This window comes from Chelonoidis abingdonii, chromosome 14 (genome assembly GCF_003597395.2).
Source record: "Chelonoidis abingdonii isolate Lonesome George chromosome 14, CheloAbing_2.0, whole genome shotgun sequence".
Lineage (NCBI taxonomy): Eukaryota > Metazoa > Chordata > Testudines > Testudinidae > Chelonoidis > Chelonoidis abingdonii.
In genome coordinates this window covers 19,037,532-19,056,432 of record NC_133782.1, presented here as the reverse complement: position 1 = coordinate 19,056,432, position 18,901 = coordinate 19,037,532, and the positions used below count along the sequence as shown (strand labels likewise).

At 44.9% G+C, this 18,901-nt stretch overlaps 1 protein-coding gene across 5 annotated transcripts in view; it reads left to right on the top strand.

Moving 5' to 3' along the window:
* The window catches only part of EYA2 (EYA transcriptional coactivator and phosphatase 2), a 585,490-nt gene that overhangs the window by 553,044 nt on the left and 13,545 nt on the right, over positions 1 to 18,901 (top strand). For all 5 annotated transcript variants that reach the window (XM_032767382.2, XM_075072277.1, XM_032767381.2 and 2 more), the window contains 2 exons: positions 3,678 to 3,767; positions 15,418 to 15,476. In XM_032767382.2, the coding sequence (XP_032623273.1) occupies positions 3,678 to 3,767; positions 15,418 to 15,476 (149 nt within the window). The remainder of the gene's footprint in view (positions 1 to 3,677; positions 3,768 to 15,417; positions 15,477 to 18,901) is intronic.

Genomic DNA, 18,901 nt, shown 5'->3' with positions numbered 1-18,901 from the left:
TAGGAGAAAGTGCCGTTCTCTCCAGGGCAGTGGTAAGCATGTTCAAGCATGAGTGATGGAGCTTTTCTTTAGTTTAGTGCAGTCCCTATGAGTCATCCATAAAGCTGAAACCACAGCCATTGTCCTCTAATTAAAGAGCTATACCAAGAATGCGTAATAATTAGGTTACTGTGTGATACACCATCCATGTCAACAGCATCTGCCACAAAGGTTGATTGAAACATACTCAGCCTCCAAACATTGTGTTCCCTGGTAGACCTCCCAAACTAATTCATTACTGACCTCACCATGGAATAACATGACTCCACAGAAATCTGCAGAAAATTAGGCCAAAGTCCACATATAAATCTGTACTGTCTTAGCAGGACTTGTAACTTCAGTGGGAGAAAACCGCACATGTACACTCAAGGCACACAAAGATGAGAGATCCCTGACCTAATAAAAGATGAATTACAAATGAAAGCCTGTTGTGGAAACTCTCCTTTTTCAAGCTCTCTGTTGCTGTTTAACTTGATCAGGCAAAAATCTGTTTGAGCTAGGAGGGTGTTTACCAAATTAACAACAAAGTATTTTTTTGTGTCATAGAAATATTTATTTAGTGATTAAGAAAATAATTTTCACATGAATAGCACTTAAGACTCTTCTATGTCATGTTTGTTCCTATTATTTCACACTGGGCTTGGTGCAGCAAGTTAATTATTTGGGGCTGAAGGTCTGTATGTGGGAAGTTGTGACATGGAAAATGACAGAATTGTATTTAATATTGTGGAGAGCTAGGTTGAGGTCACAGCAGATTCCTAAGGAGCAATGTGGAGCAACAAATCACAGAAGAGGTTGTGTCAGTTGCTCGTTTGTCAGTTTTGAACTAATAAACTAAGGAGCTATCAGGAGTTATACATTCCCAACAAGTGGAGAGCAGGTCCCATACAGTGGGACTGCTTATCTGATGAGAAAAGCTTCCTTCCCAGGCTGCTTTAAAATTAATGATAAGAAAAATAAGTGATTATCTTATTTCATTGAATTTTGTTTTGGTAACATTTACTGTTTTCCAAGTGGTAGAATGGTGTGATCAGGAGGAATTCTACTCTTATGTATGCAGTGCTCTGATTGTACAAAGCACTGCATAGAAATAAAATAGACGTGGTCCCTGCCCCTAGGAGTTTACAATCTAAGGGTTGATATGATGCAATGAATGAAAACAACAAACAAAGTTGGGGAACTAGGAGGATGAAGGTTATAACAGTGCCACAGGAGACACAGTTCTGCTGTAGTTGAACTCAGTGGAGGTTTTGCCACTGGTTTCATTGGTGGCAGGATCAGGGCATGGGATATGTACATTTATGTGGACTTCTTGATAACTCTCTGTGTGTAATTTTCACTGATATAAATTTGTTTTGTAAAAGCTGGAGGTGTTGTGACCTGTGGCTAGGGAAGCTTTTCCTCTGTAAAGCACTTTGAGATCTGCAGAAGAAAGTGCTGTACAAGAGCTTAGCATTACTGTTAGTGGTACTACTGATATTTGAAGTGATCAGAAAAAAAACCAAACATCTAAGGGCTGGTCAAACTGGAGTATGCAGTCTCTGAGGCATATTGCTATTTCTAACACACAGCTTAACAAGTCTGGTTTACACATGTGTATTTATAGTTAGACCAGTACAGACTGTAGTGTGGATGCAATTATACCGGTAGAAAGATGCTTCCTGTATGGGAATAACTGTACCTGGAAGCACACTTACACTGATATAACTGTGTCTGCACTAGGGGGTTTAACTGTACTGGGATAGTTAAGGTAGTACAGCTGTTGTGTATAGATGAGGCCTAAAAGAAACACTTAGGGCTTGGCTACACTTGCAAGTTGCAGTGCTGGTGAGGGGGTTACAGCGCTGCAACTTACTCGGTGTCCACACTTACAAAGCTCAGCCAGCACTGCAACTCCCTGGCTGCAGCGCTGGCTGTACTCCTGGTCTGCTACGGGTGTAGCGAATCCAGCGCTGGTGATGCAGCGCTGCTCATCAGGTGTGGACACTCACCAGCGCTGTTATTGGCCTCCAGGGTATTAAGAGGTATCCCAGAATTCCTGTCTACAACAAACCGGAAGGTACTCCCCGGAGCTACCAAACACAGCTGCTCTTTGCTCCAGCGAGCGAGCCGAGCCGAGGCTTTGGAATGTTCACAGCTGTTTGCTTGAGGAGACAAACAGCACAGCAGGGGGGAGGGAGTCCCTCGGAGAAGCTGCTTATCTGGTCTGAAGCCTTTTTACATTTAAGAGTGATTGAGAGAGGGGTGGGGGAAATGGCCAGAATTTGCAAGGCAGGGAGCTGTCACACAGTGTCTGCTCCAAAAATCCACTCTCTCTGTCTCCCCGACGCTCCCTGTCACACTCCACCCCACCCCCCTCTTTTGAACTTGCAAGGCAGGGAGCTGTCACAGTGTCTGCTCCAAAAATCCACTCTCTCTGTCTCCCCCACGCTCCCTGTCACACTCCACCCCACCCCTCTCTTTTGAAAAGCACATTGCAGCTACTTGAACGCTGGGATAGCTGCCCACAATGCACCACTCCCAACAGCGCTGCAAATGCTGCAAATGTGGCCACACTGCAGCGCTGGTAGCTGTCAGCGCTGGTAGCTGTTCCTACACAGCTGTACGACCACAGCTGTAACTCCCAGCGCTGCACATTTCCAAGTGTAGCCATACCCTTAGTCTGTTCACCCCACTACAGTTGGTGGGCATTTCAAGAATAGAACTGAGGATATAAGAACTTCACTTCAGAGTTAACCTTGGCTTTTACCATGTTTTAGCTCCCCCCCTCCCCTTCCCTTCTTTTTCCCTGTTCACACACATACAAACCTTTTACTCAGGTTTGGCAGTGCCTTGACCTGGCCGGAGGTGTGAGTTAAAACCCAGGCTACACTTTAACTGAGGCTAGAACCCACCCACTTTGTAGTGAGGATGCAGGCTAAATCACTCAAGTGCAGAAAGTCCTCCAGTGTCCTTCCCACAATTCCTGCAAAGTACAAACAAGTTCTCCCACACAATTGAGGTGGAAAAGAATCTTAGAGCAAAGAACCATGGGATATACCCCCAGACACACATGAGTAAACGTAGAAACAATGAGGACATAGTGATACAAGTATGGCTTTGCTGTGGGGATGCTCACATCCAGGCTAGCCTAACTCAGGTGCCAATCACCCAGGTTAACTGTGCAGTGAAGACATTTTATTGATTGAATGATGTGAATATGCCCTGCAGAGAAAGGAGTCTGACCATATGGTTAGAACAGGGGAGCTGGAAGTCAGAGTTCCTAGGTTTTGTTCACTGACTTGTTATTTGACCTTAGATAAGTCACATTTACAAGTAAAATGAGGAGCAATACTGACCTCCCATGTGAGCCCGGAAGCTTAAAGTTTTTAAAGCTTCCTGTTGTCCTCATCTGAAATGTGCTACGTATGGGTGCTAATATTCAAAGGGAGCTGCAGGCATCACCAAAGGACAGAGTTCAACCATATACCAGAGTAAAATTCGAGGGTAAAACCTATGATTAATATATTTGAGAAGTAAATGACATTATTGGCTGCACGAGTAGGACAGGTCCCAGATTCACTCCCAATAGCCAGAAATCAGGGGAAGAAGATGATTAAAATGACTGAAGACCACACACATTTTTTTCTTTCGAACAGGACACCACCACCTCTGTGCGGATAGGTCTTATGATGGAAGAAATGATCTTCAACCTTGCAGATACACATCTGTTCTTTAATGACCTGGAGGTATGTAACTGCATATTTTATTTAACATCTTCCTATTTAATGATCTGCATCTGGTTTAGAAACCCTTGGTTTTCTGGTCCTGAAACTTTCATTACTGACCCAAAGAAGTGAGCCTGAGATGGCTCATTGGAAGCATACCTTGGCACATCTCTCTGACAACTTTGCTTTGCTAAAGCTTTAAAAAAACAACAACAGAGTAACAGTGATGTCTGTTGGTAGTTTTACTAAATGTAATAATGAGGACAATGTTGTTTGTCCTTCTGAAATTTGCTATTTAATAATTTCATTAACTAAATTAGCGCAGATCTTATGGGGGCAGGTTTACAGTTAGTTCTGAGCCAGTACAAAAGCTGTTGAAATGGTCTCTGTTCCTCTACAAGCTGTATTCTGCGCACACACAAGGTAAAATGAAGAGCTCCTGACTGTCAAACTCATGGCACGAATGAGAGCATGTGTGCCTCTTTGCACTAACGCCAGAAAGTCTTCCCCAACTGAGGAAATGCCAGCTCTGATGATGAAGCATTAGGTAAAAATATACCATCACTGATGTAAAACACACCAAAGGCCATTTAGAACATGTGCTGAAGCTCAAGGAAAGACAGCATATGTACAGCTGGGCAACTAGCTATGGAGTGTTGATGAAAAGCTTTTTGAGCTTGTAACCATCCCATCACAAGGAATGGGTCTAAATGAGTTTCATGATAATTTTGTCCAGGGTTTTCTAAGGCTGGACAACATTTCTTTGAGAGGAATGAGTTAGAATTCTCTTCAGGTGCTTTGGGGACAATACACTCAGGAAATTGTTTGGAATGGTCTAGGGGAAAAGACATCAGTTCTGTGCCTGCATCCCATAGGCAGAGATCCCTCCTGAGTCTGTGTATTCATTTGGAAAAGTAAGACTTTAACTGTTCCAGAGCCTGCCTGAAATGGGCCCCATGAGGGCTTCTAATTCCTTTGTCCTTCACTTCTCAGCTGTACTGAATTGCTATGTGGGTTACAAGGAGTTAAAACTTTCCTAGTACTGCTCTCTATAGAAATTGGGACTTCACTTGCTAAGAATTTTCATTTCCCTTTTAAGACAAATGGTCTGTAGCACCTGAACTGACATTTCCTTCCTCTCCCAGCTTTCCAAAGAAGTGTTTAGTGATGGGATACATAAAGTGTGAAGTGAAAATCTTTCATGGAGAAAAAGAGGAAGAAACTATTTAAGGCACTAAATTAAAAGTGATAATATTTAGCACATACCCAACACTCTTCATCTGAGGTGGGTAGATGGTGTTAACTCCATTTCACATGTGTGGAAACTGAGGCAGGGGGAAGTGATTTGTCCAAGCTTACACTGCAGCAGCAGCATGCTCATTGCACTAGACCTGTACCACAGCTATGTAAGATTAAAACTTGCACATCATTACATTTTTTAGAACATTTTCCCCCTTGTTTTACTTATCTTTCAAGACCTGAATTCAGATGATGGTTTACCAAGCACTTCAGAGCAGGGTGAGGAGTGTCACTGCCTCCACAGTTACAAATGTCAGTTGAGGATTTCAGCTGCTGCAAGCAGAACAGAATCCTTAGCTCAGGTCTTAGCAGGTGAAAAATTCTTAAATTCACCTATAACTACTGGAAGAAGGTTTATTTAAAGTGACCCAGGATTTGAGATTTTCAGTCTTAGCTTCTGGTGCCTTAATGAAGAATTAGTCTGTAGTCCTTGCAAGACCTGACGCACTGTGTGACCTAGTGGATAAGTCTCTGCCTCTCTCTGCCTCAGTTTTCCCATCTATAAATGGAGATGATGATGATGACAGCACCCTTCTACCTCAGATAGTTACTGTGAGTAATTAATTAATATCTTCATAGCCCCTGTGAAGGTGGAGAGGACTATGTAAGTGTTAAGATTACGTCTACACTATGGAGACGATACCACCATAGCTATGCTGGCATAGCCCTGTAGCGTAGACGCAGCCTACACCAACAGAAGGGCATAGGAACACCACCTCCCTGAAAGAAGTTAATTGTGTTGACAGAACTCCACTCCCATCAACATAGTTGTGTCTACACAGGAGGTTATAGTGGCATAGCTACCTTGGTCAGGAGTGTGTGCTTTTTCACGCCCCTGATTGATATAGCTATGTCAATATAACTTTTCAGTGTAGACCAGGCCTAAGTAAAACCATTCCCTGGAGTACTGTTCTGTCACCGTTAAGTTTGTCCACATTAGTCACAACCTGCTGGTTCCAGGTTAAATTCACAAAGAGGGAAGTATTCTGTGGTTCTTTTTGTCACTATACATGCTGATGCATAAACCTCAAATAGGTCCGATTTGGTATGAAGAAATTCACAAAGACTCCAGCTGCTTCCCTCTCCAAACAGTCCAAGCCCACTGGAGCAGCAAACCTGTGCTGTTAAAAACCTTCAGCTTGATTCTTGGGCTTGTGGGGTAATTTTATGTTATCTGAGCCAGTTTGGCACATCCATAGAAAAGTTGTGTGAGTATGGGATATAGGTGTACTGGTGAAAAAAAAATGATTTTACTGATTTCTATAGCACTTGTCAGTCTGACCGCTTTATTTCAGAAATGTAACACACAAGAACAACAAAATAAAAAATTGAATAAATGGGTCCTGCATCATGGCTTTGATGGACCTGTCAGTGGGAGTGAATAGCAGTACAAGAGCCTTCAGCAGAGAAGGTCTGACTGCAGGACATGAATTGTTCAGAACCCAGTTCTGAGAACAGTTACCCCCAGCTAACCTTAATTACCCAAAGAGGATTTGAGGTGAGAGACAGGCTTATCAGACAACTTTGAAGATTGTTGTCAACAAATATCTGTAGTACAGCTGGTTGGAAAGCAGTAGATGTTTTCCATTAAATTTTATTTTCTTCCCATAACTTTTTTGCAGAATTTTCCCAGTTGTCTAAATGAAAACATCCTCAGTTTTGGGGGGAAAAGAGGGAGCATTAGACTTTTCACTGAAAAACTGAAATGTTCAGAAGAAATGAAAACTTTCCACAAAAACGTTTGCCTTGCCCTACTCCTGTCCCCCCTCAAGAAAGCAACACACAAATTTCAACTATCTTTATTCACTAGCCATGCTGCTTCTGCATCTTAGATGATAAATTAATGACTTTCAGGCCAGAGTATTCGCAGAGTGATAGCTGAGGATTGTATGGGCACCAACTGTTGGGCTTGAAAGAGATACAATGAACAATATTCTATTTAAAAAAAAGAGACAAGCAGAAAAACAAGGATAGAGACTGACTCAGTTTTAGATCTACTGAGATTACAGTATACAGCAGCACCATCAAGTGGCATAATGGTGACCTGAGCAGGGCTCAGTAAGCTAAATCCAGACTGTGGTACAATGCTGAAACTGCCTGTGGAACTGCCCTGCTTTCAAGCATATACAGAAGAGAAGCTTGTATTAGGAACAAGAAAACTGCAGGGAGGTGAATATGATGTCTGATACTGTTAAACCCCAGAGCAAGAGAACTTGTGTTCAGGCCAGTCGTTTTAAGCACAGCTGCCTTCATTTCTGCACAGCTGAAAAAGGCCAGAGGAACTGAAACCAACCATTTATTTGAGCCAGGCCTAAGGCAAATGAAGAAACTGAGGGAGTTTAAAACATTAGTGGTAGTACAATGTCCACAAAGAACATCTATTTATTTCCAGGAAGGCAATGGCACAGCAAAGCTTCTGACTGGCCTATTTTCCCTGCAGTCAGCTGCAGGACTTGCATACGGATGTTGTACTGGAACCACAGATATTATCAGATCACAGAGAGAGAATTCAGACTAGTGTGCTGTATACACTCACCCCATCCTCTTTCTTGGCAAGGTGAGTTTGTTAGAACAGTGGTTCCCAGCTATTGGTGAATATACCTGTAATAGCCGCTCCAGGCTTTTTTGATGCTGGGTACATTCCTTGTCTCCCATTATCCCCTTGCACGAAGGTCCCCTCCGTCTACAACCTTCCTGCCTAGCATTATATTGAACTAACAGTTCAGGCTGAGTACTGAGCCTCCAAATGCTGCTGCTGTGCTCACCTTCCAAACAATTGCACACATCATATGCTGCTATAGCAGTTGAGTCTATTCTCACACATTCAGACATGGAGGCTGGAGTGCTCCAAGCTCTGAAGGTTCTACCATCTGCAGCTGAACAGGAGATTGGCAGTAGCAGTAAACCAGGCCTCTGCCCAGTGGGTGGATGCCAGTTTGTCATTAGAGTTACCCCATGTGACTTCAAGAGGTTTCTGATTGATCTGTACAAGGCCTTTTTACTAGTTTACTAGTGGTTTCCCAGAAGCAGGGCCGGATTAACTCTCCTGTGGGCCCAGGGCTATTAGATTTTGTGGGGCCCCTGGGGGTTTGGAGTGGGTTCGGGGCTGCGGCAGGGGGTTAGAGTGCGGGGTCTGGGAGGGAGTTTGGGTCCAGCAGGGGGATTTGGGCTGGGGTAGGGGGTTGAGATGCAGGAGGGTGTGCGGGGCGTAGGCTCCAGCCAGGAGGCACTTACCTCAGATGGCTCCTGGTCAGGATCCCTGCCTACCCTAGCTCTGCGCTGCTCTGCTCCCTGAAGTGGCCAGCATGTCTGGCCCCAAGGCAGAGGGGCCAAGCTGATTTGCAAGCTGCACGCTGCCTGTGCCCACAGGCGCCGCTCGCACACCTCCCATTGGCCGCAGTACGTGGCCAATAGGAGCTGCAGAGCCGGCGCTGGGGGCGGGAGCAGCACGCAGGGATTCCCTGAATGCCCCTCACCATGGGGCTGGAGGAGCACATCCGTGAGCCAGTGCTTGTGGCGCCAGCCCCGGGCGGGGGCACTGAGGCTTGGGGACCAGTGTCCAGCCTGGGGCGTGGAGACTTGCCACGAGCCGGATGAAAAGGAGTAGCGGGCTGCATCTGGCTCGTCGGCCTGTGGGGGCCCCCCCTTAGGCTGAGGCCCTGGGCTGCAGCCCCTAAAGCCCCTGCATTAATCCAGCCTGCCCAAGAGGAATAGGAGCTAGTGAGTTAGACACTGGTTAACATCCATTTTATGAGCTTCCCTCAAATGAAGGTCTTTGTTTGTGTGTTTTTGTTTTATTTAGTTACAGCTCAGTACCCATACACTGTGTATGAAATGCTTGTCTCTAACCCAAAGGCATTAGAAAGGAAATTTTGCCCCAAGATATAATTTTGCATTTCAAATCTGGCATTCTTCCAGGATGGTGATCACTTTAAATGAAATGCCCAAAGACCAAGCTTAGATTGTTCGAATTAGACTGCGAAATCCTGTGATTCCAAGGGCTGTCTAAAGCAGCATGCTGTATAACAGGGGTAGGCAACCTATGGCACATGTGCCGAAGGCAGCACGCAAGCTGATTTTTAGTGACACTCACACTGTCTGGGTCCTGGTCACCGGTCCAGGGGCTCTGCATTTTAATTTAATTTTAAATGAAGTTTCTTAAACATTTTAAATACCTTATTTACTTTACATACAACAATAGTTTAGTTCTATATTATTGACTTATAGAAAGAGATCTTCTAAAAACATTAAAATGTATGACTGGAACACTAAACCTTAAATTAGAGTGAATAAATGAAGACTCGGCACACCACTTCTGAAAGGTTGCCAACCCCTGCTGTATAAGTAACCACTTTATAATTCACACACGGCACTCCTGGAATTAGAATTGGGTGTGTCTGTCATTTGCATACTCATTTCCATTATCAGCAGGTTTTCACTGATGTCAATGCACTAACAACCACTAACAAGGCACAACAGAAGATTAATTTAATTTTTATTAGAACACTGGCTCTTCGTGGCAACTAATCTCTGTGACAGCATAAAATGACTCTTTTAAATGGCATGCAGTTCATATATTTGTGTCCATGCTTGATAAGGTCCCAATTCATTGGTTACCTTACCAAGAAAAGACTGTGAAGTGAGGTTTATTTAAAAGTAAATAAAATGACAGCAAAGACAAGCTGGCAATTTGAGGGTTAAAGCAGCAGGAAGAGGATAAGATACCCCCTGCTATTTATTGTGTATTTTGTGTTACAGTAGCGCCCCGAGCTCCAAGTGAGATCAAGGCTTGTTTGTGTTAGGCACTGTACAAACACTTCCCTGCCCTGAAGAGTTTATAATCTAAGTAGACATGGCACTCACAGGAAGATCTTTATCCCCATTTAATAGATGGGAACTGTTTATGCTATAAGCTGCAGTTTTCAGGGCTGCAGTGGAAGCTGAGGGTGCTGGCTGTAGGTGATAGCGTAGTATCTATTAAAGCACTCCCAGAGGATGCATGATGAGAGAAAAACATTGCAGTGAGGCTGAAAACTTTCCACAGCCCAGTTAGCACTTGTGTAGATCATCTGCAACCAGATTAGGATGCGGCTTCCTAAACCCTTAATCCACAGTTTGAATCAGATGTCTGGGGGAGGATGCCTTCTGCTCACACCAAAGCTAGCCTGCTCATAGATGAGAATGACTGCTTGGCTGATATGCAATTGTGTGACATTCTAAGTTAAACATTTTGACAAAGCTGGAGGGAACAGCAGTGTTGTCCTCTTAGGGGATGTGCTGCCAACTTGTCTAAGGAAATACTAAGCCGTCTAATTTTTTTTGTAATGCTCTCACATGAAAAATGAACAAAGCCAAGAGGGCCTTTCAGGGAGATTTTAGGGAGATATTACTGCAAAAATAATTCATCCATTTTTTTTATTAGCTGCAAACAGCTCAAGAGTTTAAGTGGTCTGGAGCCACTGAACTTCCACTGTTTTACCGTGGAGGAGCTGAATTCTTAGCATTTTGCCTGTGGAACTTGGACTTTGCTGGCTGAGCTGAGCATGTGACAGTGGCAGCGGATCAAAAGCACTGACCCATCAAGAGGGTCCCAAAGACAAAAATCCCAGAACTCCATCCCCTTGGAGAGAGAAGTTACTCAAAGGCTCTGCCAATAGCTGTTTCTGGAGCCTGATTTAATAGCTGCACCAACTGGATACACTATGCAGCTCTTAATAGCAGTGTTCTCAAGTTGGGGTTGCCGCTTCTGTAGGGAAAGCCCCTGGTGGGCCAGGCGGTTTGTTTACCTGCCCCATCCGCAGGTCCGGCCAATTGCGGCTCCCACTGGTCGCGGTTAGCCGCTGCAGGCAATGGGAGCTGCTGGAAGCGGCAGCCAGTATGTTCCTCGGTCCACGCCGCTTCCAGCAGCCCCCATTGGCCCGGAGCAGCGAACCACGGCCAGTGGGAGCCGCGATTGGTCGGACCTGTGAACAAGGCAGGTAAACAAACTGGCCTGGCCCGTCAGGGGCTTTCCCTACACAAGTGGCGACCCCAGTTTGAGAAACACTGTCATATAGCATTTTACCTCTTCAGAACACTGCAAACACATGAACTAATTCTCACACCCCCACTGAGAGGCAAGTATTATCCATCCTCCATTTTATTAGATGGAAGAGCAGAGAGGATAAATAACTTGTTCAAGGCAATATAACAAGGCAGGAGCAGAATTAGAACTCGGGTGTCTTCGGCTTCAAGTTCCATGCTTATTTCACTAGACCCTGCTGGCTCCCTATGCATCTCTAGAAAGATTTGCATCTCTCTCTTACACATGTGTTTGGTGGGCAGTCTAGACAAGCAAAACAGAAAAACATGCAAGTGTCAGAGAGATTAGTACAGTGTTTATAAACCTACTTTCGTCAGATGCTACCAGTGTGGTGCTCTGCTCTGTTCAATGTTAATATCATTCAGCTGCGTGCGTGTGTTCCCTCTGTGTGCTGTTCCAGCTCTTCGAAGATAGCTGACACAGCAGACCCGAAGAGAACCCCCAATGACCACAGAGTCTAGTAAGGTACAAAGGCACGTTGGCCAGGTTTATTGTCGAAGAGAAACACAGTCTCCAGCTCCCCGGCAAACGTAGTCCAAGGTGCTGCTAAGGTGCAGCTAGCCAGTACATATGTGCTCCCTGACAATGGACTCAGCTCAGTCAGTGGCGGGACTTTCCACTGCCCCCTCGGCTGACAAAAGACACCGACCCCAGGGATGCATCTTATATACAGGTACAAACAAGTTACTCCTGACGTTTTGAGGTGCAACCCCTTACATAGCAAGGTTACAACCCCTCTACACAGTAAGGTGATAGCCTCTCACCTTGTACATGTTTGGTTGAAACAAAACAACTCTATCCCATCATAATTACCCTTTTGGTCTTTCATTGGGATGGGTCAGCCTGTTCCTTGTCTATCTGTGCTGGAATGTGCAGTATGTGAAGGTTCTGATAATCTAGTGTCCAGTACCGTTTTTAGGGTACGGTATCTTTCTTGCAGCATCAGCCCTTTCCTTGCCAGCTTCTGTGAGCAGGGCCTGCCTCTGGCTCACAGCTTAACTTTGCTTTATGTTAGCAAAGTCTTGACCATTACTTTAGTTCAGGCCTTAGGCCTCATACCAGGCCTCTGATACCAAGGTTTATATCTTAGGGCCTCCTCTTACTACACCTACCTTTTGGAGCAATCCCTGGGGGCTAAGCATTCTGAGTGTTGTTCAGTGGCCCTGTTGCTACAGTGAAGGATAGCTGTTTGTTTAACCAAAGATATCCTAAATATCACCTGTTGTAGTCTACACCAGTGTTTCTCAAACTGGGGCTGTCGCTTGTGCAGGGAAAGCTCCTGGTGGGCCGGGCTGGTTTGTTTACCTGCCCCATCCGCAGGTCTGGCTGATCGCGGCTCCCACTGGCCGCGGTTCACCACTGCCAGCTAATAGGAGCTGCTGGAAGTGATGGCCAGTATGTCCCTTGGCCTGCGCCGCTTCCAGCAGCCCTCATTGGCCTGGAGCAGCAAACCGTGGCCAGTGGGAGCCGCGATCGGCTGGACCTGTGGACAGGGCAGGTAAATAAACTGGCCCAGCCTACCAGGGGCTTTACGTGCACAAGCGGCAACCTCAGTTTGAGAAACTGGTCTACACATACATGAGAGATCATTGGCTGTTTTACCTGAGAGAACCACATATTTATAGTACTTACTGAGAAAACACTAAGGGGCACATCATGATGTCAATTGTAAGGGCATGTGCACCCTCAAGATGCTCAGAGGTCTGGTTTATTTTGGTTAAGAAAATAAGTCTGGATCCTCCTCCAAACCTCTTGAGCCTTTTGTAAAATTTGGATGTATCATGAGCACAGGCTGTTTCCTGTTATTTTAGCTTGTCTGCATCAGGCCCCACCTGGATGCAGACGTAAATAAAAGAATGGTCCAAACATTTCAGAACTTTAGAAAATTTCGGTTCTCAGGGGCTCAGTATGGTAGTTGAGGCCTTATATTTCCTGATCAGGTATAGCCTGTATGCACCACAGTAATCATGTAGCTCTATGAGATCCCAGAGTATCATTTTATAAAAGCCAACAGATGTGAAAACTAAGGTTTGGAAATGTCTTCATTGGTGACTTTCATTCAAACAATCTGGATCTTCTGTTCAGCTGCCCAGATATTCTTGTCCTACTTTCCCTCTCACTAAGGTCTCAAGTAAATTCTGTGAGAATGAAAAATTAGTCTGGTAACCAAGTAGTAAAACACAGTCTACATTCTTGCCTTGTCCAGCTTCTCTGTGTTTTACCCAGTAACATGATCGGGTCGGCTGGTGGACTATGAGGTAGCGTCTCACCAAGTGTCATGGTATTTTATTAAGTCAGAAATGTGATAGCTACTGTTGTCACACTTCAGTGTACAGAACAATTCATTCGTAAATGAGAAAAGCAGATCCCCCACAAATACCTTTCCCCTTACATAATGCACAGCACAATGCAACTGAAGCTGAGTGGGCTGTGACAATATTATTCCAGCGTGGCTTTCACAGCTCACAACCACTGTTGGGAATGTTTTTTTAATTTTAGAATGGGGGCGTGTGCCAGCAGAGATCTGTTACTAATTTATTTTCTCAGCTCTCATTTGTAGAGTCGGCACTCACTTAAAATACTGCCCTCGATTATAAAGCAAGGAACGGAAGAGATGGGAACCGATTGTATTAGATACTTTAGAAACCCCTACTCAGCAGAAGTCAGGAATTGTATAATAAGGGATCCAGCATTATATGATAAGGGAAGCACCATTAATACATCTCTGACATGATGGTTCTTAAAATTTTAGGGCTACATTTTCAAAGGAAAGTGTGTGCACAAAATTATATGTACTTCCATCGCATTACAACCCTCAAGTGCATTTGCAGCTCAGGAAACCCTGCCCTCCTAGATAGAGATGATGGGTAGAATTTTCAAAAGCACCTGAGCAATTTAATCACTTTTGAAAATGGGACTTAGGAGCCTAAATTCTACTTTCAAAATGGTCTCAGTCACTTAAGTGATTTTGAAATTTTTACCCAATCTGCAGAAATGTAGGATTTGTGAACAGAACTGTCTCACGTGCATTTCTGAAGGAACGTCTGTGATGTCCTCCCTTTGGAAATCTAGCCACAAAGGTTTTTTGTGTGTTGGTAGAAGGGGTGGATTTAAATAGAAAATCCTTGGCTGTGTAGAGCTTCACAGTGTAGATAACAAAGAGTGACTAGTGAAGCAGATAAACCCACATTAAGTGTCATGGGTTTTGCTGAGTCCCCGTCCACTTCTGTAATTCAGTTGAAGATCAGCTAAAAAACCAGAACAATATCTGCTGACTTCCAAGGGCCTTTGCAACATACATTGTCCCTTCCCTGCAAGAGTTAAAGAAGAGAGAGAGAAAAAGGCTTCCTGACTTTCTTCCCATCCCCCTTTTAATCACAATGTCAAGTCAGAGAAAGAAACCATAGAAATAACATTTCTTGAGATTTTGAGGTAAAGCCTTCACCATTCAAACAATGAAGAATTTACATGATACGATCTAGAGTACATATTTCATGCTCCAAGTGCATAATCTATTCAGTTTAAATTTCCTGTGTGTTGATTTCCTTATTACTTATGTGCATTATTTCTTAACTCTGTGGAATGGGGGTATGACAGGGTCCCTTCTCTTGGTGAATGGGCAGGAGAGGGTAAAGCCCCAGCAAGCACTGGGGAAACACTATAGGAGCAAGACACATCTCAGACAGGAAATTTCTGTGGAAAGACCTAGAAAAAGGGGTTTTCTTCTTTCCATTACATTATGGCTGAATGTTCTTATTGGTACAGTAATGCTCTTTAATGGGGAAGGCTGCTGATTCTGATACCACACAATGCATGTAAACTACTACTGTTTCTGCGTTTTACTGGTTAAGAGAAACAAGTTCCTTTGCATGGGCTTTACACATTTCTGTATGAAGAGGAAGCACTGTCACCTTAATGTGCAGTTCAAGAACTGTTGTGATCTCAGACAATTCTTGCTTATGCACAGTAATTCTACTCATGTTGTGGTCAAGCAGCATCTGAAATTGGCTTGTAATCTAATTAATTGACTGGAATTTGTTGAGAGTATTAACAATACATGGGGGACCTGATTTTACCTTAATATCTGTCCTTAATGTGTTTTTCATTTCATGATACTAGTCCTACCATGAGTGCAGGAACTGGATTAGATGACCTCTTGAGGTCCCTTCCAGTCCTATGATTCTATGATTCTTCTGTGATAAAATTCTTCCTTCAGATTTGTTATTCCAAGACAATATCATTTCCTGATTCATTTGGGTTTTGTTGTGTATGTTTGTTTATGCTTTGCAGGATTGTGACCAAATACACATAGACGACGTATCATCAGATGACAATGGACAAGATCTAAGGTAGGTAATCTCTAGACTGGAACTTCCAGCTCAAACAGTCCACAATTCCTTGGAAATGGCTTGAGGATGAGCAATGGTATAATATAAATAACATTTTTGATCTTGCTGTTTTCCCCTTCCATACTCCTTGCATTCATGAATGCGTGGGAGCACAAAACTGCTCTTTCTCACACTAATATGCCCAGGCCTTACTTTCATGCCCTGTCCATACTAAACTTTAAACCATATTGGAAAACAAGTTTGAAAATGGGTTCAACTCAGCTACGTCAGTTTCAAATATGGTTTGACCAGCCAACATAGATTGGACCAAATCATTTGAAAACTATACGTGAGCCTTAGACTTGTGCAGTGCTATGTCTGGACCATATAAAACTAAGGCCCAGAATTCCCAGGAGCTTTGCCTAAACTAATGGGAGAGTTCCCACTTTTGCAGCTGAAGGTCCTGTATGTATCCCCATATTCTGTGGTATTACAAGGAAATCGTATGATTATTAGTTACAATGTAATTATCATATTTTCCACTGGAATTGACTCCTAGTTACAGGACTGTTATTTATTCTAAGATCTCAAGGTTACTGTGGCAACTGTACTATTAACACATCACCCTACTCTGCTTTCTATGTAATTTGAGAATTAATTGCCTCAATGCTACACATACCAGGCCACTTATTTTCCATGTGACATTTCTTTATGTGGGATATGTTGACAACTCCATGGTCATAGCATTGATTATGCCCGGCATGAGCTTCATGGCTAAGAACCGTGCAGTACTTTGAAAATGTAGTCCTGCATTTTGGACTCTTTCATGCTGCACTGAATATTATTCCCCAAAAAGTGGTCCCTTTGATCACTGCTACCAAAAACTCACGAAGATGTTAGACATATTCCGCAGTGAAACAATCCTGCAATTTAGGCTTATCTGTCACCTATCATAAAGCACAGAATGGTACAGCCGGAACTCAGTGTCACAATAAAATGTCCTCTTTGATTTAAAGGAGCGATTTTTATTGTCCAGCAATCTTACATTGTGAATGGCAGGTAGACCAGTAAAAATTGGCTTTGTCGTGAAAATATTACTCCAGATTTGCATACACCAATACTTTGTGTATGTAAATCAGGTAATCATGCACACAATACATTTGCATGTGCATTTACCAAAGTGTTTGCATATGCATTTGTCAAGCATGCATGTACATTCACAGTAACTGTGTGTACAAATTGGATGTGCAATTGTTCGCCTATATTGTATGGCAACCAGCAGGGCCGCCCAGAGGATTCAGGGGACCTGGGACAAAGCGGGGGAGCTGCAGTGCTTGTACTCACCCGGCAGCGATCGAGGTCTTTGGCGGCGTTTCAGCAGCGGGGGGGCCCTTTAGTCGCTCCCTGTCTTCAGCAGCACTGAAGGGCCCCCCCGCTGCCGAAATGCCACTGAAGACTCGGACCGCCACTGAGCCAGGGCTTGCGGGACATTTTGGCGGCGGGGGGCCCTTCAGTAGCTCCGTGTCTTCGGCAGCACTGAAGGGCCCCCTCCTGCTGAAATGGCAGCCGAAGACCCGGACGGCCGCTGGGCCAGGGCACGCGGGGGCCTCTGCGGGGCCTGGGACAAATTGCCCCACTTGCCCCCCCCCCCCCCCGGCAGCCCTGGCAACCAGGACCTATGCTTACACTAAGCTGTTTTCCAATGGGTTGTTTATATGATGAATGGATGTAGCTACACAATACAGAGTACTATGGAAGCCTCATAGGGAAAGCAGTTCTCCCCACACAGAAAAGCTTCACTTAGAGGACCAGGGCTGGATTAACTCTCCTGTGGGCCCGGGGCTATTAGATTTTGTGGGGCCCCTGGGGGTTTGGAGTGGGGGAGTGGGTTCAGGGATGTAACAGGGGATTGGGATGTGGGAGGGGATGCAGCTCCAGCTGTGGCGGATGGGCTCTGGTATGAGGCCAGGGATGGGATAGGCAGCTGGGGTGCAGCAGGAGGTTTGGGGTGCGGGCTCTGGGGGGGAGTTTGGGTACAGGAGGGGGCTCAGGGCTGGGACAGGAGGTTGGGGTGCAGGAGGAGGTGTCGGGTGCAGGCTTCAGCTGGGAGGCGCTTACCTCAGGCGGCTCCTGGTTGGCGGTGCAGCAGGGCTAAGGCAGGATCCCTGCCTGCTCTGACTCCACACTGCTCTGCTCCCCAAGGTGGTCAACATGTCCGGCCCCTAGGCAGAGGGACCAGGCTGCTCTGTGCGGTGCATGCTGCCCGTGCCCACAGGCGCTGTCCCCGCAGCTCCCATTGGCCGTGGTACCTGGCCAATGGGAGCTGTGGCAGTTGGGGCGGGGGCAGAGATTCCCTGAATGCCCTTGCCTAGGGGTCGCAGGGGCACATGGGCGAGCTGGCACTTGCGGTGCCAGCCCTAAGGGGGGCGTCGAGGCTCAGGGACCAGTGTCCGGCCCACAGCGTAGAGACTTGCCGTGGGCTGGATGAAAAGAAGCAGCAGGCCGCATCTGGCCTGCAGGACCCCACCTTAGCCTAGAGCCCTGGGCTGCAGCTTCTAAAGCCTGAATTAATCTGGCCCTGGAGAGGAGGTCTCATGTCATTTGGGAGCGTTGTTTATGCTTTGCAAAGAATTGAAAGAATGGGACGCTTTCAGGCTATTTTATTAGCCTATAAGGCAGCTCTACTGCATAGCAAATCCAAGTATGAGTGCAGACATATACAAATGAAACTGGATTTTACCTTAAGTAAATTAGTGCAAATAATCCTCGCCTGTTATGAGAGTATATGGGAAAGCAATCTGCTAACAGCATCTCTTTTCATCCTGCAACAAGCCCCACCCCAAAAGGTCTCTGCTGCTTTTCACATACTTCTCATATGTTTAGGGAAATTAAACCAAAATAATGTTGGGAAGTGAATTAAGCTAAATTAAAATAAAATGTCACTTTACTTCTGTATGAGAGCATCCACACAGGAGTTTAACGTGCTTTAAATTCTCACCTTTAGTTGATTTGACTTAACTTCCTGCATAGACAAGCCCTTTCTCATCTTTCCTATATGCCATACCCATTTTATTCTCTTCTTCTGGGCTCTGCTTGGGCAGCGTTAAAGAGATTTTGGTGGAGGATGTTTAGGACCATGTGTTGTAAGCAGCCACTGCCCTTTCATTCCACTGTTAATTATTTTCTTGTTCTAAAACAGGTTCAAAGCCCGGTATTAACATATAATGCCAAACAATCATAAAGGTCTACATCAGAGTATTTCTGCAGACAGATAGCTGCATTAGCAGCTATGTTTCAGTAAGCCAGGCATGCATAGTGATTCGGTGCCCAGTTGTGATTTTCATGTAGAGGATAGTCCTGTTTTTCTCTGTGTTCAAGGTAGTTCTAAGACTCTCACAATGAATGGTGGTAGTAACTAACATGTACGATGTCTTCATCAGAAGGCA